General features: G+C 46.3%; 2 protein-coding genes across 2 annotated transcripts in view; one reads left to right on the top strand and one right to left on the bottom strand.

The window, feature by feature from the left end:
- SEC24C (SEC24 homolog C, COPII coat complex component) overlaps window positions 1-1,871 on the bottom strand; it is a 40,126-nt gene extending 38,255 nt beyond the window's left edge. Inside the window, exon 1 of the mRNA XM_032982123.2 lies at window positions 1,797-1,871. The gene's annotated coding sequence lies outside the window, so the exon portion shown is untranslated. The remainder of the gene's footprint in view (window positions 1-1,796) is intronic.
- A 1,857-nt stretch (window positions 1,872-3,728) lies between these two features.
- The window catches only part of SYNPO2L (synaptopodin 2 like), a 36,188-nt gene continuing 14,956 nt past the window's right edge, over window positions 3,729-24,960 (top strand). The window contains exons 1-3 of the mRNA XM_032982127.2: window positions 3,729-4,227; window positions 18,532-18,683; window positions 21,456-22,117. Of these exons, the coding sequence (XP_032838018.2) occupies window positions 4,123-4,227; window positions 18,532-18,683; window positions 21,456-22,117 (919 nt within the window). The 5' untranslated portion in view covers window positions 3,729-4,122. The remainder of the gene's footprint in view (window positions 4,228-18,531; window positions 18,684-21,455; window positions 22,118-24,960) is intronic.

The following is a 24,960-nucleotide window of genomic DNA, read 5'->3' as shown; positions in this document are numbered from 1 at the left end:
AAAGTAGTACAAGCATCAAACGACTCCTTTAGACATCTGTTCACTGCTATAACTCAGCTTTCAGCCACAAATTTAGAACCTGGAGTGAATGTCACAGCATATCATGGAATATTCCTTATATCGATGTTCACGTCCCAGTCTGTCTATTGTAATAAAGAACCCTGAGTGGTACAGCTTCAGGCAGAAAAGAGTAGTTCCAGAAGCAATAACTTTTTCCACACAAAACCAGATAGAAATGCTTATGTTTCCACAGACGGAGTATATACATGACTGAAGGTAAGTCCCCTTTAAAGAGAAAGGTTCTGGAGTTTTAGGACATGTATATTTCTATCCAACCCTATAACCAGAACACCTACTCTACAAAAAGGGAGGAAATAAAGAAAAACAAAACGTTAAAGCCAAAGTTCCCCAAACCTACCCAGAACAACTTCATATTAGTAAGTAGTAAAGACTTCAGAACAAAAATCAGCAACAAGTCACCTCCTGTTCTAGTGGTGTGATTTTACACTGCTTGCATACAACAGCAAAAAGAAGACATTGCATGTTATGTTTCAGATGGGGAGTTCTCTCTCTCTCTAACATCTCCCCCACATTTGGTAAAGTTGGCTAAGGAACCCTGTAACAAAAAATGATCTAGAAATATTTTTATAGAATTATCACATTAATGGCTAAAAAATCAACATTGAGTACCAAACTGAAAAAAAAATCTGTATTTTAGCATAACAGTACAAATTTTAGTTCTACTGGATAACTTCTGATGTGGATGTAAGCAATTCACCTGTTTCAGCAACCACTCCCATCCACACAGTAAGTTTAAACAGAAGTTCAACTACAGTGTGACAGTTACCAAGGAGGCCCAGTTTGGATGGTTTTGTAAAGTCTCTCTGATAAAGATTTCAGAACTAAGACACCACATGCACATACTGAAACATACTCAAGTACATCCCAAGAATAAAATGAAATGAAAATAACCTTCATTCTACTCTATAGAGAGCGAAAGCAATCTCCAACAATACAAAGCAAACATGTTTAATGCACCATCTGCATGGAAAGCAAGAGTCTATCTCGAATAATCACTTTTTCAGGGCTACACTTTTGTTTTGGTCATACCATCTCTGTTCCTTTCCTCATTCATTTTTCAGAGCCACAGACAGACGATTACTAAGTTCTACTGCCAAATCCAACCAAGCTCACTTGTCAAGTCTCCGCAGAGAGCGACCATTCTTTACGAGCCTCTAATGAACGGAAGCTTTAAGAGCACAACACAAACACTGGGGGAAGGATCCGCGGATTACAAGACGTTAGGGACGCTGCAGAAGGGGTATCTGCCTCACAGCACACACGGGCCGAAAAAAAGCGCTTGACTCTCCGGGAAGGAGCAACGGCCCGACTCGCAGCCCCCGGGACTCGCCGCAACACACCGGGACGCCGAGGGCTCCCCTCGGGGCAGCCTATGCCCTAGAGAAGGTGGCCCCGGCAACAGTCGGCCCCGGCCCCGCAGGCCGGCACCCACTGGGCCGGGCCGCGGGCGGTTCGGGGCGCTCCCGCCCGGACACACTCCCGGGGAAGACCCGAGCCCCCGCAGCGTCCAGGCGTGGCGCGCAGGCACGGCGGGCCCATCGTGCCACCCGGCTGGGCGCCGCCAGGCCTCGGCTCCTTGGTGGGGGAAAGCAGCGGCAGCGGCGCCCCGGGCCCCGGCCGCACCGCCGGGCGCGGTGCCAGCCGCCCACCCGCCCCAGGCCCCTGCGCGGCCGCCCCCAGCGCCCCCCCGGAGCCGCCCCGCAGCCCCCACTTACCGCCGCCGCCCGCCGCTCCCGGCACCGCTGCCGGGCCCGCTTCCGGTTCCCAGACCCGCCGCTCCCCCGGAAGCGCCGCTCCCCCACCCGCCGCCTGCCACGTCCGCACTCCCCGCCAACCCCCGGCCGCCGCCGCCGCCGCGCCCCGCCCGCCAGGGCCCGGATGCGGCGCAGACGCTGTGAGGTGGGGAACGCGCGCTCCGCCTGCCGCCCGCGCGCCCTGATGTCACGCCGGGGTGCGCACGCCGGATGTCGCCCTCGCGGGCCGTGTGGACGCGTCGTGGGAGCGCTCGCGCGCCGGCGGCTGTTCGGAGGCGCCGGGTCGCAGTGATGGCGGCGGCCCGGCCCCGGCCCGGCTCGGCTCGGCTCGGCTCGGCTCGGCGGGCCCGGCCCCGCGCCGGCCGGGGACCAGCCGCCGCTCCGGCACCACCGCGGCCCGGCGCTGCTGAGCCGCTGCCCGCGGCGCTCTCCGCCGTGTGTCCTGCCAGCGGCCCCTGACAAACCACGACGCGGGAGCACCCGGGGCCAGTTTTGCACTGAAGTGCAGTGGTGGTGCGAGAGTTGTTCGGTAGCTAGTAACGTTTGGTTGGTGTGTGCCCACCAGCACCGTGTAGTGGCCCTGGGTGAGTGGTGGTATAATACTAGCAGTGGAGTGCTCAACCGAGCAATGGTGTTGCAGCAAAGCTGCTTCGTTCGAATGTTATGGTGCGAGGGTATCAGAGATTGGAAAAACATTTGTTAGTCGTTGAGAGCTGAGCACATTCAGCATAAGGAAGAGGTGTTTGTCCTCGGGATCTTAACAGAAAATTATGCTTTACACCCTGTGGCAAAGGGAGAATATGGATTTTATTTCTCTTACAACTCCAAGGGTTCAGGGTGGCTTGGGATAGCCAGGAGGTCTTGTTTGTCATGGTCCTGAAGCGAAAACAGTGAAGGACTCGGCTCTGCTCTGGTGAGACTTCACCTGGAGTACTGCATCCAGCTGTGGATACCTCAGCTCAGGAAAATACATAGACCTGCTGGAGCAGGTCCAGAGGAGGGCCATGAAAATGATGAGGGGGATGAACACCTCTCCTATGAAGAAAGGCTGAAAGAGTTCAGCCTGGAGAAGAGAAGGCTCTGGGGAGACCTTATTGCAGCCTTTCAATACTTAAGGGGGCTTATTAGAAAGATGGGGACAAACATTTTAGCAGGGTCTGTTGTGACAGGATAAGGGGTAATGGTTTAAAACTAAAAGAGTAGATTTAGACTAGATATAAGGAAGATATTTTTTACAATGAGGGTGGTGAAACACTGGCACAGGTTGCCCAGAATGGTGGTAGGTGCCCCATCCCTGGAAACATTAAAGGCCAGGTTGGACGGAGCTCTGAGCAACCTGATCTAGTTGAAGATGTCCAGGCTCATTGCAGGAGGGTTGGACTAGATGACCTTTAAAGGTCCCTTCCAACCCAAATTATTCTCTCTAGTCTATGACCCGGGTACAAATCTGTTCTCTTGGTCATTGGGGAGGCTGTGTATGCGGTGCCCTGCAGAGAACTGTTTGAATCCCATCTGTGTAGCTAATCCTGACTATTCTGGTCCCAATATCTAATATCAGGAGTGGCTGTAGGGGATGTTGGGGAGCAACACGCTGCAGAGGGAGCACATTACATCTATAGTCTGTCTGTGGTTTTCAGGGCAGACAGTGCTACTGTATAGTAACACTAGCTGCATGGTGAACACACAAGTGGAGAGCACATCACTTGCAAGCTTGTTTTTGTTCAGTTTCTCAGGGTCAGGTGCTAGCACCTGATCTTGTAGAAGTTTGTGCCTGTGTCGTGTCCTTGTGTGGAACTCATACTAATGAATCCTGAGTTCTGGGTCACTCTAGGATTTGTATTTCAAATGGGAAGTGGAAATAAATTTTTACTGAAATGGTCCCAGCTTTAAGAGTGTCAGACAAAGCTCTTGGAGAGACAGGAGGTGTGCTATTTTCAGCTACACTCCGGTGAGTGATCCGTGGTACATATGGGGGGGCACAGAGGGTGAGATTGACATGACACGTGTGTAGGACAACTCTGGCCCCTTACCAAGAGCAGAATCAAATGTCTAATCATAGGCAGAGCAGCAGCTGAGAGTCCAGAAGAGCAGGGAAGGCTGGGCTTGACAGTCTCAACTCTCCTCTTGTGTGTGTATGTCAACTTGAAGGAGAGAGTGAGAAGAGGGCCTTTTGGGGGACCGGAGAGTCGTGTTGTGAATTGTGAAGATGGGAGTAGAAGATACTGCCTGTTAAGAATTGGAGTCTGTTTTGAAGTTGGAAAGACAAAATATCCAAAGCGCAGAAATAATGGGAGCTGAAGAAGAAATGCTCATCACCCTGTCTGGAGGTGCCCCCTGGGGCTTCCGGCTGCAAGGGGGTTCAGAGCAGAAAAGGCCCCTTCAAGTGTCAAAGGTAGGACTTCGAGATGTGAACTGTGAGGGCAGAGTTGTCCCGCTGAACTCAGATATCCCTACTGAGTTGGACATCTTTCACTGCCATTAAAGAATGCAGGAACTCCTTACTGTGGCAGCAGATCTTAAAAGGAGAACTTGGGTGGAATGGTCAAGCAGGGTGTGGGGTGGGATACAGGTCCTGAAATAGATGCTATTGAGGTAGAGACAAGTATCAGGTGAAGGCTGCGGGTCTGTACAGCTCAGACACTTTGTATAACTTCCCCCAGTTGTCAGCAGAGATACAGCCACAGTGACAGTGCAGGGAAAAGGGCTCAAATGTGGAAGCTTCAGTACTTGTGTAAGGTGTCGAACTAAAGAGAAAATAATTCAAATTGCAGCAATAGAAGTCATATTTGTAATGCAATTCAAGTGTTGCTAGCACTTTGATACTATATTCCAGCTTTCAAAACATGCACATTTCTTAGGGTCTCTTCTGTTGGTGAAACAATTTCAGTACTGTCTGAAGTAAATGTTTTTGATGCCCTAAATAGCAACTAGTGGTTCCATTTCAAGAATTAAGGAGTTGTTTGGATGGGAGATGAAATAATAAAAAAGGAATAAACAAGTACCTTGTGTTGTACTACTTTTGATAAGCGGTTGCTAGTTCTCTTTTCATAAAGACTATTGAGTAACTTAAAAATTAGGAAAAAGAAGTCCTCTGTTTATTATGCTCATAACAGCTGAATTAGCCTTGACACAATGATATCTTGGGATGTCTCACTGGAAGGCACCCAGCAGCAGGAATGAAAAAATGCTATGCCCAGCTCCTTCTGTTTCCTTTAGACTGTGCCTCTGATAGAGAATTTTAAAGTGAAATGTTCTGTGTCATTTGGCTCACCCCAGATCAAGGAGTGTTTGTAACTTCTGCCAAATAGTTTGGAATCCCTTGGCCCTGAAGTGGATGTTTCTTGCAAAGAGAGAGATTATTTTTCTCTAGATAAAACAACTTCTGCACGTATTTGTAGAGCTTCAGGTGCTGAAGATAAAGAATCTTTATCCTTGAAACAGGTATCTGGCATCAGTGGTTGTTAGGGAGATGGATTTTTCAGTGGCCACATAAACTCTGTAGGGTCTAGGATTATTTTGACTCTTGTTTTTTCCCCAGTAGACAAGAAATGGACTGAACAGTGAGGAGATACTGATTATCTTTTAAACATTACTCATGATTCAACAGTGGCAAGAACTAGCCATTACACAGGCTAAGTTGCACCTCAAGGTGGAATATTGCTCAATGATTAGTAGCACTTCCAGAAAGGTATTAACTAGAAGTAGCTCTCACCCAAAACTGGGTGTCATATCTTGAGTCTAACAATACAAATATATATATCTTTTACAATACTTGGATATTGCATAAAAAGTAATTATGGAAAATATAATCGATACAAATCCACTTGAGGCTCAAAGTATAAATCATTCTTCAAGCAGGACTTTGATTTTATAATTATCGTTTTGGGCTATTACTATCCAGAATTTAATAGCATTCAGGTGACCATACTTACTCACCGTCTTAAAGGCAACACAGTTTAAACCTTACCAGGAACCCAGTAGGATCATATCCGAATGTTAACTGCTTAGAAGAGAAAAAAGCCCAAGGAGTTGTGGAGTAACCTAATTGTTGACCTCTTACTATGCAGAGAGTAGAAGCTTGAATTACAGTTTTCAGCTCTTTGAGTTAGATCAACTCTTCATTTTTCTGCAGTTAGGATTCTGCTATTGACACCAGCGGGATAAAGTCTGGGCCAAAATGTTGCCTGCAAAGCATCTTTCAAAACTCTAACATCATTAGCACTGTCCGTTTGGACATTTTGGGAGCCAAAGATGGGAATGGTCCCATTGCTAAAGCAGTGTGACAGGGTTTCTGGCTGTATGATACAGCATGGAAAAACAGGGCAGTATTGTCTGTTTCTCTATTGGTTTGTTAGAGCTGGGACTCGTTGGATGAGCAATTCGCTCTGTTCAGCCTCCATCCAGGTCAGAGCCATTAGGGAGCACTGGGAAGTGTGGTTAGAGGGAGGTGTCACTGAAATTGAGCCTGCCTAGCAGAGGTAAGGTCAAATAACAACACAGTGTTCATTAGTACAGTGAAGAATGTGTTGTGCGTGTATGGAAACACAGATTAGATAAATGAGAGGGTCTGTTAGTAAGCCAATTGCTGTAAAAGAAAGGACTCTTGAGGAGAAAGATAAGTGTTTATTATGAGACCAGGAAAACTTTGGCTTAGCAGAACAGAAATATTAGTGCTTTGGTTCTTATAGCCAAACCTATTTGGATGGAATGGGGAAGAACAGAACAGGAACATGGATGAATGTAAAGAAAATGTGATAGGAGGTACAGGTATGAATATCTGTCAGGTGGCAGGAGATAGCATGGATACAGTTGGTATCTCGGGGGATTGCAATGCTGTCATTTTAGGAAATTTCAACTTCTAGACTAGAAAAGTCGTCACTAAGGAAAGATGCTTACACTTGGATGCTAAGTCAAATTGTTTCTATATACCTTTCTGGGTGAAGAAGAGCAATGAAAAGCTAATCTGGGCCTAGTAAGTGGAAATGAATCAAGTATAACGTATTACATATAAACAATATGCATTGTAGTTATATAGAGATGCTAGAATTGCTAGACCAGATTAGGTTAATAGTCACTCCATCTCCTGCTTCATGTTTCATTTGTGTTTCCTGCAAGCGTTTCAGAGGAAGTTGTAAACTTCACCAATGCATCTGATTTTCTAGTAATGCAATATGGGAAAAAATTCTTTCACCCAGCTGATTATCAGCATGCCCTATAAAGTATGTAAGAATTGACAGTCCTGGTGGTTTACCCTACACATAAACAGATGCTTATCTGGGAACAGCTAAATTTGTGTCTGACTAAATCTTTTATGGTCTCCTAATGAAGATTTGATAACATCAAGCAGCCAGGCATACCAAAGACTAAATGTTGCACAAAGTGGGATTTCTTGTTTGAGTTGCTCTTTTGTATTACAAAGTACTGCATAATTCATCATCTTACATGATCAATTTACAGTCACATGTCTTCTTGCCTTTCTTCTTTCTAAAGGTTACATCATCATCATCTTTTTCTTGTTTCTTTATATGGAGATTATGATTAAATCAATCACTAATTGAAGTTCTTGGTAGTTTTTTTTTTCCTGAAAATTCTTCGGGTCTGCTGTATGCTTTCCTTTCGTTTTGTTGTTTTTGGTTTTTTTTTTTTTTTTTGAGATGAGATGGTATTTTATGACATTACCATGTTTTCAACACTATTCTCTATTCTCTTCAAATACATTTATGGGCCTCTACTTGATTGTTCTGTCATAAGCTGTTCACAACCATGGCTTAAATTACTGGCTTTTTTCAAGCTGAAACTAACTCCGAATGTACAGTGAGCATATGTATTCCAAACTGTCCTTTCTAGCGCAAAGTATTCAGCTGGCCACAACTAAATAAAGTAAATTGACATGTTGGAAGTGGGGTGTGAACCCATTTTGCTACAGGCTGAAAGGATGCATAGCTGTAGTTTAAACCATTTGACCAAGCAAGCAATCAATTATAAACCTCGGTCCAGCCAGCACAAAGGGGTAGAAAAGCAGATGGGTTTTCACATGCTGGATCCAGCTGCTGCAGAGCTTCTGTGCCATCAGACTTGCTGTGTGCTATGGGTTCAGGGACACGCATAGAGCAAGATGCTGGAATTATATACCTCGTGGACAGCTTCTTGGGTCATATGTAACTAGCTTCATGTTTGAGTAACCTTGTGGAGCCAAACCATCTCTGCCTGCCTCAGGACTGGGGAAACACACATTGCTTCTTCCAGCACTGCCCAGTGGATATGGAGGAAAAAGATCAAGTTTAAATAACAAGAAAGACTGACTAAATGGTTTCAGATCTGTAACTGCAAATGTCTATTCCTTTTGTTTTAAACTTGCCTACAAGAGCACATACTGACTATTTTGTTCCACCTAAACAATCTGGGTACTAAAAACATCTCGTGTATATGAATGATACCATACTGATGCATATGCGAAAGGGGTACCATAACAATTCAGTCTCATAAAAACAGATACTGTGAGAGTGGAGGGTGAGACAAAAGAAGAAGCAAAAGAAAATTTAATAGTGGCTGGGGAGCCTTCAGTGAGAAAGAATAGATGATTTTTAAATTAGGGTTGTATTAAAATATCAACTCGGTAATAAGATGAATGAACAGCAGATGTTGATATGTTCAGCAGGCAGATACACAGCAGGCTCAAACATCAACAGAGGACATGAATAATTCTGTAGCAATTAGGAAAGACTGGAATATGGAGAACTAGAGAAACAAATAAGGGGAAAATAAAGAGTAAATAACCCAAAAGGGAAAAGAAAATGTCAATTTTGTTCTTAGTTACAACAATGTCCTTTAAAGTGGAATCAGTTGAAGTACTGTGCATTCATATTTGGCTTATTGTGATTCCTAATTAATCTTTTAACTCTTACCTAGTGAAGCAGATAAAGTATAGTGGGATTTTACATTACTCCTTACCAAAATAAAGCTGATTTGGTACATCTCAGTAGCTGTGCTGCACATGGCAACACAACAAGTCTTTGGCCAGAAACAACGAGGAAAGCAAGAAAACAAGCGTAAAAGTGAGAAACAAAAAGGATCCATGTATGGCAAGATTTTTATTTTAGAAAGGCTGGGGGAAAAGTACATGGTCCTGACATGTACAGCATTCCTTGCAAGGAGAAGCTGTAAATGATGAGAAGGTTCACCCATTCTGAAAAAAGAGTAACAGAGAACAATACCATCAGGTTCCTGGAGGATTTCTTTGAAATAAGGATATATGCATCAAATACACTTGAAACTAAATAAAATGTAAAATAGCTAGTCTGAGAAAAGTTGTAAGATAGGACAGAAGCATTAAGCTCATAGTCAACCTAAGTAGAAACATAACATGGAACTATATTAGGGAAATAATTTTTACAAAGATGAACAGGGCAGCTTTAAGATGGTGCAAGTGCATGCAAACCTGCCTGTAGGGATCCTGCTGCAAAACAAGATTTATTCCATGAGAGGGAAACCCAGTTACTTACTATACAAAGCAAGGAAGGCACTTGTACCTCCTGCATAGTCTGGTGCATGAGTAATACTGAAGAAATAAGTGGAAACTGGAGGCTTTCCAGCTGGTACTGATAGTAGAGGAGAAAGACTTGGGAATATTAGTTGATCAGAAGAGGACAATGAGCCAGCAGAAGATGCATCTCTGAAAAAAAAGTCAAATGTAAAGAAATAAACCTCAGGTAGCCATATCTAACTGAGATAGGCAGGCATTGATGTTACTGTCTAATGCATAAGTGGGAATTCACTGGAAATATCACACCTATGGAGCTAGCCACTTTCAAGAAAAAATAATGTAAGGTAGAGAGGCTATAGAAAAGGAGAGGAGGAGAGAAGGCTTCTTTCACCTAGTAAGAGGTTGAAAGATATGATTGCTGTCTACAAATAGATGTTGGGCAAATACCAGCAGCACTGTTCAAATATAGGACAGCATTGTCACCGTTCAAATGTGCACAAACCGACTAACCAGGGAGGTTCAGCAACAGCTTTCCAATCTAGAAAAAGAACTTAAAACCTTTTGCAATCAGTTTATGAACTGGAGTAAACAATATGGCATCTGAAACAACAGGGGATTGGCCCTGATAACTCAAGAGGCTCCTTTCAGTTCCCTGTGCTGTACACATACTCTGCAGCAATGGAGTGAATTGTTAGGGGAAGCAGTGACACATGATTATATAGCTTCTAAAACCAAGAATTGTTTTCTTCGTTTAAGAGCAGTTCATCACAATTTCCTTTTTACCTTTCTCACATATCCCCACTTTGTTCTGTATGTTTCCCTGCTGACAATTCACTGTTTCTACTATCTCCTCCACCAGATATCCTTGCTGCCTCTATGCCATGCCACTGGTCCCTGTGACCCACAGCCTGGCTGCTCTGTCCTGTTCACCTTTGCTCACATGACATTATTGCTGCTAGAGGTGCCAGCTCTAACCCAAATAGGTCTGATGGCTTCCAGATTTGCAAGCACCTTCTCTTCCTCTCCCCTTTTCAGTGGACAGGCTGTTCTTTATCTGTTTTCACAAGTGTTTACTGTCACATATAAAAAAGCACTGATGACAGCCTAGTCCATTGCAGTCACTAATGCTGGTTTTGGAGGGCCCAATATGTCTACCAGCACTGTGGAAGGAGTGCCTCAAGCAGCTTTAGGAGTGCTCCTGGATGTGTCCTATGACCTGTTGGGATTTAGGCAGGTGCCACCCTTGGCTGCTAGCGAGGGAGCGCAACACTAGTGGAACTTTCCAAGTTGCAGCTGGGCCCAGCAGTCACTGCGTGCTGGAGAATGTGGGGAGCTTCAGGGCTGCTGTCTGGCAGAGAAGCTGCAAGCTCTGCACAGCGCTGGGACAGAAGCGAGCAAGGTGCAGAGCTTGGAAGGGAGCTCTGCTCTTCCTTCCCAGCAGAGATGGGGGAATAGGACCTCCAGGACAATGATAAGAAGGTGGCCTAAAGAGAAAACCATATTATCGTGGCTGCAAATTACCATTGCTGATTGTATCAGCTAATGATCTGGTCACAATTCCTTGTGCCTCACCAGGGTTTGGAGCTATCTGCAAGGGAAGTAGCCTTAGACAGGAACTCCCTCCTGAAACAAGTATAGAGAGCAGACTGTGTGGATGGACTGGATTGGTGGCAATGCCATTCCCTCTAACTGTTAGAATTGTGATTTATACTCTATGTTTACTCTCAGTGAATCTTTAACCATTTGTTAAACTATTCCTTTGTCACTGCCCAAGCCATTTTACCCTGTGTTTATTCTTTTTTTTGCTTCCTACCTTCCCTGGAAAGGACATGAGGCAATCATGCCTATGACAAAGTGCGATGTCAACTCCTGGTCTTTCACACATGTCCTGAATGGTTTCTCCTCCTCTGTGTGACCACAGCTGTGCTGCCCCATGCTCTTTGCTTCCACAAGTTGTCTAAGACTCCTGTTCGAAGGACACTGCTAGAAAAGCTCTCCCTCTCCTCCTTGTAGAGGTGAAGAGTCTGGGCAGTTTCATCTTCACATCCTGTTTGCCTATTAGCAGGCAGGAGTCCTGGAAGAATCTCTTGACAGATGATTATCAACAGTTGTGGTGAAATCATACAAGCTACATCTATACCTGGTGCATTAAATGTACCTGAGACCACTCTCTGGCACTGATGCCAGCTGCTGCAGAATTGAATGAAGCCCAAAAATTAACCTCTTCTATTCTCCCAAGTAAGATGGCCGCATGCAAGCTGCCCACAGTCAGTAGCTCTGGAAATGATATGTTCTAGTGCCCAGACTGTGCCTGGAAATTGTTCTGGAGAGCATTAGCTAGCTTGAGCCAAAGATGTGCCACAGATCATTTCAACAGTTTAATGCTACAGGCATTTGTGGTCCAGATCCCAGGTTCATTTGCTTACATTATTCAACCTGCTACTTGCTGCTTGCTAGAAGTACTGCATACATCTATGAAGGCTGAGGTGCTTTTCCTGTACATTCATACCTACAAGATGCCTATAAGGATGCTGCAAGGCACAGGAAGGTGTCTGTACCACAGTTCTCCTGACATCCTTCAGGTGAATGGGATGCTTGTCTAATCCATATCTGTGGCTGATCCTATCCTTGCTGCTGCAGAACAATGGTGCTTATCCTCCTCAGACCATTGCTGAGAGGCTCTCTTAAGGTTAGTGAGTGTTTTGTTTTTGGCAAATACAATTAATGCTGTGTACAGTAATTTTTAGCAAACATAAGTGTTTTTTTGTCTTGGACTGCATTCTCATTCTATCAAAATAATAGTAGGTATGTCTTCTTCCAGTTTGCCCTGTCTCATCATAAATGCTGTGGAGGCATATTATAATTAAGACCGCTGCTGTTCAACAATTGGTAGCAGCTGAAAAGAGTCCTCTGTTCTGAGTTAGTGTTTTATTCAGACCTCATATATCCTCACTGTTCTTTAGAGTATAGTATTGGCATGCAGTGCTAAGGCTGAGAACACCTTGTTCTGGAAGACTGAAGCCATGACTCTGGATGACTCTGCCCTGTCTTCAAGGCTCTTCCACTCCTGTTCCAGTTCGGTGCCTGTCCCTGTAAAGAGACATTTTGATAGCTAGATTTGCTTATGAGCTCTAATTCCTTTAAATTTTGGTCCTAAAATCTTTTATGACAAAAAGAGCAAGGCTGAGCCTCTGGAAAAGGACCTACATGGGACAGGTATAAGCATGTTTCTTCTGAACATTCAGTTCCTTTTGCCCGTGCAGCTAAATGTGGGCACTGGGACTCTTGCTTTTTGACAGTCATCTGTTCCTTCTGAATCCTTGCTTCATATAAAAAAAATCCTTGATGTCCTGCTGTTTACTCTGTTGAGAGTAAAATGCTTATCAAGTACTTTTAGTATCTATTCTAGTGTCTTTGGCATCATTCTTTGTCACTGGTGTTACACTTCACTCACTTTTCAGCTAATCTGCCATCAAGTAACAAAAAAGCATGGTGACAAAGCCTCTTTTTATCTACCTGCACCCAACTCTGGCTAGATACTTGTTCCCAGCAATGAGCCCTGTTCTAAACTTTCTGCTTAGGCAAAGAAGGCGGATTGTTCTGGCTTGTTTTTCTCTTCCCCCATCTTGTATTAAGGCACTTGGTTTCAACAGTGAGAAAATTTTCAACCCCTGATTGCTTGCATTTGGTTTTTATCAGCTTGTATCCCCTGGTACAAATCAGAATTAAGTCTAGTGCACCGAAGAAGTTGTTCTCTCTTTCCCACACTGGGACAGCAATATCCTCCTCACCAATACACTCCAGGCGGTAACATATTACAGTAGTGTTGTGTGTACTTAATGGATTGGCCAGCACCAGCATCCTTTGCCACTACCAAATTTCATCTCTAAACCCCTTGCCCAGAAGCCACCCAAGTCTGTACTGCCACACAAGACACCTTCTTTCACCACCTTCCCTTGCTGTGTTCCTCCTAGAATGTTTGTGCTCTCTTCCTTCTTTCTCTATATAAAGAGATCCTAATTAAACGTCACTGTGGATGATCTATGAAGTACCAAGAGGCAAGTCATCCAGTGTCACCTCTTAAACAGGAATATGGTGTTTGGTCAGGAAGTTACTGGAACTAAATAGGGAGGTGTAATTGTAATGGTTAGTGTCATTATAATGAATTAGAGTAAATATTCTCCTGTAAAATAGCTTCCAATAAAAATATGGCATTGCCATGAAGATGTAATGTTTTTCACATACATAACAGACAAGACATAGAAAAGGTATCTTACTGGATCTCTGTGTCCAGGTGGGCAGCAGAGACAAAGAAAATTTAAGAGCCAGAGAAAAAAAATGTTGAAAAACATCCTGATTTCCTGGCTCCTGTCACAGTCTGAGTGTTTTCTCCAAGGTTACAAAAAATCATCCAGGTCTCCTGAATCTCACTCTAGTGCTTTAGCCACAGGGGTATCCTTCCTTGCACAAGTAAAGATTAGGCCCTGGCCTTGGTTCCACTGAGCAGGAAGTTCTGGGAGGAGCAGTCAGTGCTGGCTGCCTCCTGCATGAGTTCATTCCCTTTTGGTAATGCTTTATATCACAGCAAGGCAGTTCTTACCTCTCCATAGGAACCCTGTGACAGGACTACATTTCACATAAGGCTGGGAGTGAAATTTAAACATTGCCAGGTTGCCATGGAATGTTGGACCCCATGGCATTGTAGCTGCTGAGGGAAGGGGGGCAGCTGTGTGATGAGAAATGCAGAGAGTGGAAGGGACATTGGATGGGAAGATGAATTGTATTCAATATACAACTCTGACTTGGCCTGAATTTTCTAGGCTGCTGATGGAAAGATTTTAGGAGATTAGGGGAAGACTAATAATATAATTTGTCTTCCTACCTTACAGACTAAACTCTCCTGATGAGGAAGTGGAAGGTTGCCATGGGGAGGCAAGGGCGTAAACCTATTACAGCTTATTCCTGAAAGGCACTGCAAACCACTTCTGATTACCCACAGCATACTTCCTTTCTTATGAAGAAGTGGTGCTGGCCAGCAGGGAGGATGGTTGCAAAGTTCTGAGACAGGTTCCCTGGGCTGTACTCAGTCAATATGTGAAGCCACTGAGTTACTATCAGTATTACCCTATTCTTAGCATCTCAGTGTGTGTTCACCCCCACATACCACTATCTAAATATAGTCTCTACTGAAGGACAGATGCTGCCAAGTTGCATCTGACGCCCTCCTCTCTTGCATTCTGTTCCCAAAAGCCAGGCCGAATTTCCCTGAGACACGTCCAATGATCATTACGTCCTTTTGTCTCCCCAGGTCTGTACAAGGAAGCTTGTACTGTATTGTTAAAGCCTGATCCTAGCCCTGGCCTTCTTGGCCTCTCCTAGCACTGGCCTTCCCTTCAACACCTTCTCTTCTTCTTTTCCTCCTCATTTGTTGCCTTTACCCTTCTCCTTTTTTCCCCTCAGCTGCTTCTGTCCTTTCCCTCCTGTCTGATTCAACACGATCAATGAGAGGAAGAGGGCAAAGTAATGAAAGAAAACATGCACGTGTATGTGCACGTACCTAGGTACTGCAGACACTCAAACCTCTTTGACAAGAGCTCTTTTGTCACAACATAAGCCCTGCTGAGAGGGCAGTAAGATGAACAATCTTATGAGTAAATGTGTTTCATTATTTTATAGTTCCAGTTTTCCACACTGATTTGTATTTCCGGTAGCGTAAGTCAGTAAGGCTCTGAAATTGGGATTCCCTAAACCCAGATGAAATCTAAACAGAACATTCCTCCCACATGAGCAAAGGTGTGCCATGGGGGCACGTGTCCACTGGGGCACAGAGTGGAAAGTGTAACAGGCAGCAGTTACAAGAGGCTCAGAGAATTCATGGGGTTCCCACCCACCCAAAAGGAGAGGTCAGTTCTCGCAGTATGTTCTAGAAGGTCAGACAGTACAATCCCCCAGGACCAGGTCTGGGGCTAGCCCTGACCACTTGTCAGAGTCCCACAGTGCTGTCTCTCACTTGCACAAGAAAGGTCTCCAGGGATCTGCTACAGAAAGCAGAGAGGACTTCTCTTTGAAATACCTTTCCCCATCCTTTCCCATCTCTTCAGCACAGCTGCTGGATGACACCTTCTAACCTATGTGCAGCCTAAGCAGAAGCTCCCTGTTAGTGACGCTTCATGTGACACACCGAGTGCCCAGGAGAGGGCATCTTTTGGACACGGGGAGCAAGAGGCTGAGCCTAAGGGCAGCCTGACTTTCAGGGTGGGCAGTGAGCCTGGCTTTCATACTGGGCAGCAGCCCTGGCCTGGGGCCTCAAAGGCTCAGTGCTGCCCTCACTGTGAGCAAGACAAGCAGGCTCAGTTGTCATTAAAGGTCTCCACAGCACTGTGCTGGCAGTCATATAAAAACTGGCAGGCTTGTGCTGGTCTCTGTCCAGAGGCTCTCCAGCCTCCGGCACACTGCACCCTGCTGTCATGGTTGTGGATTAAGTCCTGTCCTTCCTGTATGATGTGCTTTCTTCCATCTTTGCCTGCACAATCCTCTTCTGCCTTTAACTCTTTTGTTTTCCTCCCTGGCAAATTCAGTGGGGTGGGGGTTTGTCATTAAAATGAAGTTGTGGATAATTTGTTTGTCCCTGGGAAGCAGATTCATAAACTTCCAGGGAGGGGTTTGTAGACATGTGGGAGACTGATGGCCAGGAATATTTATGTGCTATTTTCAGACTCTCTAGGTCTCTTCCTGCACTGGAAGAGACTTCGTCCCGTTTTCCCGAAGAGGAATGGAGACAGAAAGAAGTCCGCTCCTGGATTATAGAACTAGTTTGCAAGCTCCTATAACAGCACTGAAGTAATTATAGTTGCTTTAGTGCATGGGCATTCTGCCACACTGCTAAAACCTGAGCACAGACCAAGCTAGAGCCAGCATCCTGACTAACCACAAAAGAAATGCATTGCTTGCTCACAATCCTCAGCCCTCATGGGGCAGCTTGTGTCCCACCAGCCTACTCTGATCTAAAGGTGCCTGAAGCAGCAGCAGGGAGTGCAGCCTGACCCTCCCTGCCTGGGAATCCCAAACACTTGCTTGCAAAGTACTGCAGTACTGTGAGACCACAGGATTGCAGGAAGCTTACCGGCTCTGCTTTGGGTGGTCACCAGCCCACATCCAGTTGATTTCAGTGAGCATGAAGGAGTACAATGGGATGTGAGGAATGCTCGAGCACCTGCTGGCAGCCTTTAACCCCATCCCTTCGCTCCTTAATTGGGAGAGATACTCAGCAAGTGTGTTCCCATCCAGTGCTGAGCACAAAGCACTTGGCCATGGAACAGCAGTTGGCCTTTTGGGAAATACCAGAAGGAGGCCCTCCTTCTAACCTCACTTCAACTTCCTAACTCTGCATTAGCTGCTATGTCAATAGGCAGCACTGGAAAATGCGTCTGCTATCTCTTCTCAGTTAACAGCTGCACCTTGAGTGAGTATCAGGAAGCAGCATTTATACTGTAGCAGCAGAAAAGTGGTTCTTCAGCAGTAGTTCATTACAGACCCACACGTTCTCATTCCAGGCTTGTAAGGAGGGAGATAACGGACTAAAATGACAGAGGCTGATGGATGTGGCAGCTGGGATGAACCAATCCCTATTTTAAGCATGCAGGCAAAATTTGGGGTCAAGCTGGAGGGAGAGGCTACAGAGTGATAAAGTGCCAGTGAACACACAAACAACTTGGAGCATAGCTCTCCACTTTCCATCTTCCCCAGCACCTCTGTCCTGCTGCCAGGCTGACCTGGGAGGAGTGCTGGTCTTGCCTGCTAAACACAAGCCAGCAGAGCTGAACCCTGGTGGTGCACACACCCTATGGGTGCGGAGGGCCTGGGACCCGAGACCAGCCAGTCATGCCACAGGACCTTCTCAGGGCTCCAACTCCTTTCCTGGTCCCCTCCAGCCCCTGCATGAACAATGACAGGGTAGCAATCCTTTCACATCCAGTTCTCTTTCTTGGGGCTGCCATGGGAGGATGGGTAAAGTAACTTGTGCAATTTTATAGCTAAGTCTGGCTGCTCAAGCAGCAAGGCTGTAAGATATGGGAGAATCTGCCCTGCTATGTATTACCTCTTTGCAGGGATCTGCCAGAGTTTGTTCACTGCACCCTCTGTTAATCTGCTCTGCACTAATTTGTCTCTCACTGAACTGCAAGATCTGAAGAAATATTCTAGGTGTATCTACAAATCCAGTGTGTCACTACTTTGGGCCTGATTTGCCTTGACCCAGTGTTTTTGCCCACATTTTCTCTTACGTGCAAAATGAGTGCATTATGGGTGCCAAGCTGTCCTACAAGACTATTCCATTGCTTGCCTATATGGGAGAGGTCTGTGGTTTTGGGCTGAGTGGGCAAATAGTTTGCTTGCTTTCCCTAACTGAAAGGCTAGGTGGGGTTGGGCGTTCAGTAAGAAGTTTAACTGATGGATGATGGAACAAAAGAGAGAGGAAACACTTGGTGTAAGATGGCCATGAGAGGCCAGATCTAGGAAATAGCCTGGAACTAGACACCCAGACTCCATTCTCAGATATAGCAATGCATATACTGCACAGCTCCAGTTAAGGCTAAAGATTAACTCCAAGTTTACACTTGTGTAACATGACACCATGTGGCCTGATGCAGATGTCCAGAAATACATTGGCCAAAGCCATTAGAGCAGGAATGCTTGACAGAAGGAAGTGCCTCCAAGTCACTCTCTCTTCCTGATGTCAGCTTCCCCTGGGATGGTAACTGCAGGGGCTCTGCATGAGTGTCAAGGATCATACCAAGGAAGCACAGGAGGGGCATGCAGAAGGACACAGAGCCATGTACAGGGATAGTCTGGAAAGAGTACCTGTTTCCCCTCTGAAACACAGATTCCCTAAGTGATTTAGGAGATAGGGAGTGAGAGGAGAAGAGCATGTAGACGTTCTTGAGTTTGCACCGAAGGACTTGAATTGGGTTAGTGATCAGGTCAGGCCTATGATCAGCAGAGTAACTCTTGGAATTAACAGGAATACAGAGACTGAAAGGCACAGCCAGGGCTCACCCAAGAGGACGGTCCTCCACCCTGGCAGCACAGAAGTCTTAGGCCTTATTTTATTCTCTCAGGGACAGAGCAATGGAAGGGCCAGCAGGAGACAAACAACTAAACTAAATAGCTGCTGTTCTTCCCTTCATCCCTATCCTCTCTCTTCTGCTTTTCCAGATCCGAAAGAGAAGCAAAGCGTGCCACGGAGGCTTGTGGGAAAATGACGTGCTAGTATCTATCAACGGGAAGTCATGTGCTGGCCTCTCCCATGCTACTGCCATGCAGATCATCGATTCCTCCAATGGCATGCTCAACATCCGTGTGAAAAGGTAACCTGCTCCCAAGTGCTGGTGCTGTGACAGTGCAGGCAGCAGGGCAGCTTCATCCAGCAGAGCAGCTATCCACACCTAGCAGAAAGAAGGCAGGCAGGAAACCTTTGGTTTCTCCACACTGCAAGGTGTACTAGGAGAACTTCACCATGGCTAACATGTGGCTATCCAGAAGTTTTGCACTGTCTCTGTGCTGCTCTCCATAGTGCCTGGCCCTGGGGCTGAACTGACCCCAAACTTCCCTGCCCCTGCCCCTCAGGCTGGAGGGAAATGTTTGCAGTGTGAGGCCTATGCTGCAAAGAATAAGCAATTTAGGCTCCAAGCAACCAGATGCCATAGGACAGTTCATCTCAGCAATTAACAGAGACTCCAGTTCATTCTGGGTAAATAACTGTTCTGTAGAAGTGGATTTGACTACACATTGGGTAATTGAACCAAGACAAAATTACCTGAGTATTTACTACAGCAGGTTGTTGTAGTCCAACAGGGTATGAACTGATTTCCACAAAGATAAGAGGTGTGTAGCCGAGTCCCTTTTTACAGGAGGAAGTATCTCTGTCAGTCTCTAGTCCAGCAGAATACTGGAGACCAGGCTCAAATTTAAGCACAAAAATGATCCCAGTAATGTTCCTGGTTCTACCTGTGCTAAGCTATCCCAGTACCTTCATGCATGCTGGATGAGGCTCAAGCTGTAAATGAATCATATAAAGATGAAGGCAGCAAAGCTGTGTGAGGTCCCAGCTAGTCCACACTACTGCCAAAACAGAAGCCACCCTCAGGAAATAAGGCCCTGGTGGTGGGGGCAGGGAGATACAGCCCTGAAAAGACAGAGCACTGTGAGCAGTTGAGAGGGAGAGCCATGCTGGATGCTGACTTCTGTAAAGCAAGGGCAGAGGTGCCCAGTGCTCAGACAAGGAAAGCCTGAGCATGTAGGATCTTCCCCTTGGCTTCAGGGAAAGCGCCGGTGCCTTCTGATGTGCTCAACCTATACCCTAGCTGTGATTAAGTGGGATGAGTGAGCCCTGCACAAGATGTCCAGAATAGCTCCTGGTCCTTTGCCAAGGCTTTATCTCACCCCATCGGAGCCTATTGGCAGCCAACAGGTGCCTGGGCAAATTCCAATGGGCCAAAATCAGCACACTTTGAATTAGCAAAGTGACAAAGGCAGGCTTCTCTCAGCCCGTTTTGGGAGCCAACGTTGGACGGTTTGGAAATAACGTAACCGGTTGGCTTCATCTTGTGGTAGTGGAAAACTCATCAAACACTACTTTCTGATCACATCTCTATTCCCACTTCATATTTATGTTCCCAGAGAAAACACCAATCAGTCCAGTTCAGAAAGGAGAGATAGCTGGATGACTCTGGAGTATGCAAGGTCGTATGTGTATGTGATTGGGATGTGTGTGAAGAGAGAGAGGGATGGAGAGATTGTGACTTGACAGTGCAGAATAAGAGAAACTGGCTTACAAGCAGTAATGCTTTTCAGTTATCTGGTCAAGTACTAAAAGAAAAGGAAGGACTGCTCTGTTTTGCTTGGGGATCTTTGAGTTTGTTCCCCAGTGAGAGTTCATAATAGCAAATATTATTAAAAAAATAAGCTGTCAGAGAAATTTTCCCACCCTCAGCTTTCACAAAGGTTTGCATTTGAACTGAGTATAAATTTTTCACAGTTTGGAATTGGGATCCAAGTCATGAATTCCACAGCTTTACAGAGGCAGTAATGTCTGCCTGGCTTCCTGGTATACATGCTCAGAAGGCATATACTTAGGGCTCCTTTATAACTCTAACAAACCCTAGTGACTCTGGCAAGGGAAGAAAGAAGTTCCCTGCCCCATCTGTGTGGTCTGGAGTCAAGCTGCCATTGAAGTCCAGACTCAGTCTTGAGGAGGGGGAGGACAGAGCTGGCTCTTTTCCCATCAGCATAGCCAACTGTCCCTCCCTCTGGCAGTCAGCAATAGGTCTGACTGCCCCAGTCTGCCCTGCCCCTACTCTAGTCATCCTTCCAGCTGATTTACAGGCTAGAAGTTGATATGTCTACGCCAAAGGTGAATGCCACCATGGATTGGGCTGGCTACATGACTGCAGTTCAGTCATCAAAACCCAGACACTGGTAGCTAGCTTGCAAAGCAGTCCCACAGCAAGCCAGCCACACATCAGGGTGGACTCTTACCACAAGATAGCAGAGCGCTACCCCCCTGGCCGTTTTTCTCCTAAGTATTTGCTATTTACTCCCACATAGAGATCAGAGCAAACAAACAGCACCCACTTCTTTGTTTGGAGCCCACTCTGAACTAAAGCAGCTTAGGGGTGCCGGGATCCACAGAGCTGAGAGCTCCACGGTGCAGTGCTAACTGCAGGAGCAGCTAGAGTTCAGTGTGGTGGCTGAGGCATCACCCGTTCCCCACCTGGGGCAAGCGGCAGGCTGTAGGAGTATGTCCCACTATCCTGGGGAATGTTTGCTATGCAGGAATTCACCTCCCCAGGAGAAATGCCTGGGGAGCTGATTAAGCTGGCTTGTAGATTTTAATGCTCTCAGGGCATTCTGATTTTCAGGTGTTAACACCTGGTTTTCTAAGAGTCATGAAGCAGATAATCATGTAGCTGATGTCAGAGATGAGTCTGTCCTTGGTGTCTACATTTCAGGTGTCTGTACTATCTGAAAGACACCTGAAATGCCAGCTCAATCCTTACCCCTCTCTCATGTGTAGGGGTGTCCTTCCAGCTCAGCCCCTCCAACCACACCTCCCTCACCACTTTTCCTTCTCACCACAGGATAGTTGGTGGGGACCAGACCGGCCCACGGCTCCAGCGCTCCCCTTCTCCAGGGCAGCGAGTGCTCTCTCCGCCGTCCCCGCTCAGTCCCCCGGCACAGCTACTCAGCCCTGAACCAGCAGGAGCCCCAGCCACCACACAGCCCTCACAGCCACAAAGGTCACAGAGGCACCTGGAGAGTGTCACCTCCCCACCGGACAGTGAGGCCTACTATGGTGAGACAGATAGCGATGCTGACAATGTGGCCCAGGAGAAGCACCGCCGGGCTCGCAAGAAGAGCCCACGCTCCCCACCCGACAGCACCAACAGCAAGGTGGATGCACCTCAAGATGAGGTGTCCCTGTCCGAACAAAGTGGCTACGAGAGCATGCCAGAGGCCACTGTGCAGGGGGGAGCCGAAGTGGCCAGCTCCAGTGGCGTGGCCAAGAGGGAGATTGCCTGCCCGCCTGGCAGCCGCACAGACACTCCATTCTCAGAGAGTGAGGGACAGTTGAGGCCACCATCAACAGAGGGACGAGAGACTTCTCCAGAAGCGATGCTTCTGCCCCATGCCACCAAGGCTATCCGAGCGGAACGCCACCTCATCCCCATGGTGGGGCCAGTGGAGCACCCGGTTGATGAAGACCTAACCACCACATACGCAGAGAAAGCCAAGCAGGCCAGTAAGTCCTCTGTACCCTGCCACTCACCCATGCCCTCTTCCTGTGCTGGATCTCCTTCCAAAAGCCCCATTCCTGCAAGTGTCAAGTGGGTTAGTTCCTCTAGCTTGGGAAGAAGCAGAGTCAAGTGACACCTGCAGGGACTGGGGCTTCCTACTGCAGCTTTGGCAGTGGGGTCTTCCTCATACAAGATGTCTGAAGGAACAGATGAGAGGAAGAGTCTGGGATCTGGGAGTCACTTGTAGAAGCTGCAGCCGCACAATCAGCTGTGCTTTAGCACCTCTATGTGCTGAAAACTGGGTGGAGGTCATTGGTTTCTTCAACACTTTGGGCTGAAGAAGACTAAGGGGAAATGGTGGTGTCAGAAAAGAAGTTGGGGATTAAATTTCCCAGGCCTGGCCTTTCAGAGATCTCACTTTGCTCCTTAGCTATCTGTGTGTCCAAGCACAGGGTGATCGTTCCAAGGGGTTCCGGAGGAGCCCTCTGTTCAGCTCAGCTCTCCATGGGGACAGAGGCATGTAGTATTACACATGATTAAGGTCTGAGTAGAGATAATTTTCAGTCAGCATAGTCCTAAAAGAGTGTTGTCAGTAGCTCATTTATTTCTCTCACTCTGGCAAGCTCAGGGAGGAACTTATCTACATTGACTTGTGGAGGATGTTTTCTCTGCAGGCACTTACTGCAGCAAGGGTGTCCATGTCTGGCAGAAGCTGGTGAGCTCTGGTAGAATATATCACTTTTTAGGAATCAGCAGTGGAGGGCTACCAGCAAGGACAGGCGGGAGCTAGTAAACAGGCAGGACCTGGTAAATCAGATGTTGGAAGAGTTACTTGTAGTGGCATCCTACTAGTCAAGAACTTTCCAGGTGGAATAACGTACTGAAAAATATAGTGTAGTACATGGGTGATGGACCCGAAGTGACCTCAGTTGTGAATATCTTTCCCGATTTCTCATACTCGTGGAGTATTTCTAGCCCAAACATGAAGGCAGAACAAGGTGTTACCTGATTTCACAGTTGTGATCTATCCAATAATATTAAAAACAAGGTAATAAAAAACTTGTTTCCATATGAGTACCTCAGTGTGCAGTATGACTGACTAATTTACACTTCTCTGAGCCTAGAAATAAAGCAGGTTTTAGAGAAGTGACTCAGCTGGGAGCCAGAATAGGAAATGGAAACACAGAAAAGTTACTAGACTGAATCGGAAGAAAAGCACACAGATTCTAATTTCTGATTCTCTGCTCCAAATTCTAGACATTTTTCCCCAGGCCAGATAATATTGCAAGGCAATTGTTCAGCCTCTCTTTCCTCTTTTCCTTGGGCTAAACATTCCTTTATCAACTATGCCTAAGGGATCCTATAGAGGTAACTTTCAAATTCAGGCTACTTCCATCAAGCTGTCTTATTGCTCTGCCCTGTGTTGAGAGGACAGACTCAATTGCTCCCTTGTGTCTGTCCCTGCCAGGCAGTACAACTGACCTGGTGCCTTATACTATTTCTTCCTAGTCTTTAGAACTCACTTTCCTTAGGACAGCAAAGAAAGTAGCAATTTCAGCCTCCCTGAGGATGAAGCTATTTTTTCCCCCTTTGAATAATGTACAAGCATGAGGTGAATGTTGAGAAAGGCATGTTCAGCTGCTCCCTGCCACCTGATAGTCCTCGCAGTGGATGAGCAATTGCTTTACATCAAGACTTATTTCCATGGACAGCGTCAGTACAGAAGGCTCCCAGGAAAGCCATGTATTTAATGCAGAGCATTTCTGATGGCAAAATAATATCCCATGGCAGAAGGTGATGCAACTCTATTGCCAGCTAGAGGTAGGGTTCCCAGAAGCTCTGCAGACTGAGATAATCTTCTCTTATTACCCTTCCACTGCTTACCCCCACTTCTGATTTATGTTTGTCCATGGGTGTCCTTATGTAAGAGTTACTCTGCCATGGATGGCAACTCACATGGCCAGGTTGGCCTTTTCTTGGGTTAGGAATCTTGGCAGTAAATGTGAAGGCAAAGCTCTATGTCCTGATCATGCTGGAGCACAGCATCCATTAAAACCAAAGTCACAATCAGCAGCCAGTAACTCTGTGAAGGAAGGAAGAAAGGAAGGAGGAGGGAGGGAAGGTGTTCATTATGTGGTGAACAGAGCTAAGGAGCACCTATATCTGGAATAAACACAGGAGGATGTGGGACTGCTAAGCTGCACTGGCTCCATGGGGAGGCTGCCTGCGGAGAAGCTGTCGGCATGGGAGGCACATGGTACAGCATCTCTTGCCAGAAAGATGTAGCCTTGGCAAGGATGTTTGGTTGTGCATTGGTTCAGCTTCTACAGCTGCTCCAGGCTCCCACAGAGCCAGCAGAGTTTAAAGCTCTGTTTATCTGCCTTTCCTTAGCGTTACTGACAGCACAGCAGCCTACTCGGACATGGAGACTCCTGGGTTTTGCTAAACAGGAATGCAAGATCAAGCTCGTGGTTTAGAAGCTAGGCAAGTTTTTGAAATCTGAGTTAACTATGGTAGGTGACTTGGACGATCAGTTATGGGAGCCTGGGGCTCAATATATACACAGTAGACATTTAAGGACCATTCTCACTACCTAATCAGTTGTCTGCCTTTTGGAGTACTACCTATCTAAATGTACTCCCAGTACACCTGATCAGCACACCCTCCTTGCCTTGCCATGGCCTTCTCCATTATGGGTCCCACCACTGCATCATAAGAATGTGAAGAACTCCTTTTTGGTTTGTTGGGACTGTTAACCAGATGGTTCCTTACCTTTTCTCTCTAGAATGTACTCCCTTCTCATGCCAACTTTGATGTTTTCTCAAATTTTTGGGGGTATTTCTCTTGT

Source organism: Tyto alba, unplaced genomic scaffold (genome assembly GCF_018691265.1).
Source record: "Tyto alba isolate M040663 unplaced genomic scaffold, T.alba_DEE_v4.0 Super-Scaffold_1, whole genome shotgun sequence".
NCBI lineage: Eukaryota > Metazoa > Chordata > Aves > Strigiformes > Tytonidae > Tyto > Tyto alba.
The sequence above is the reverse complement of the archived record's forward strand: the minus strand, read 5'-3'. Positions and strand labels throughout refer to the sequence as shown.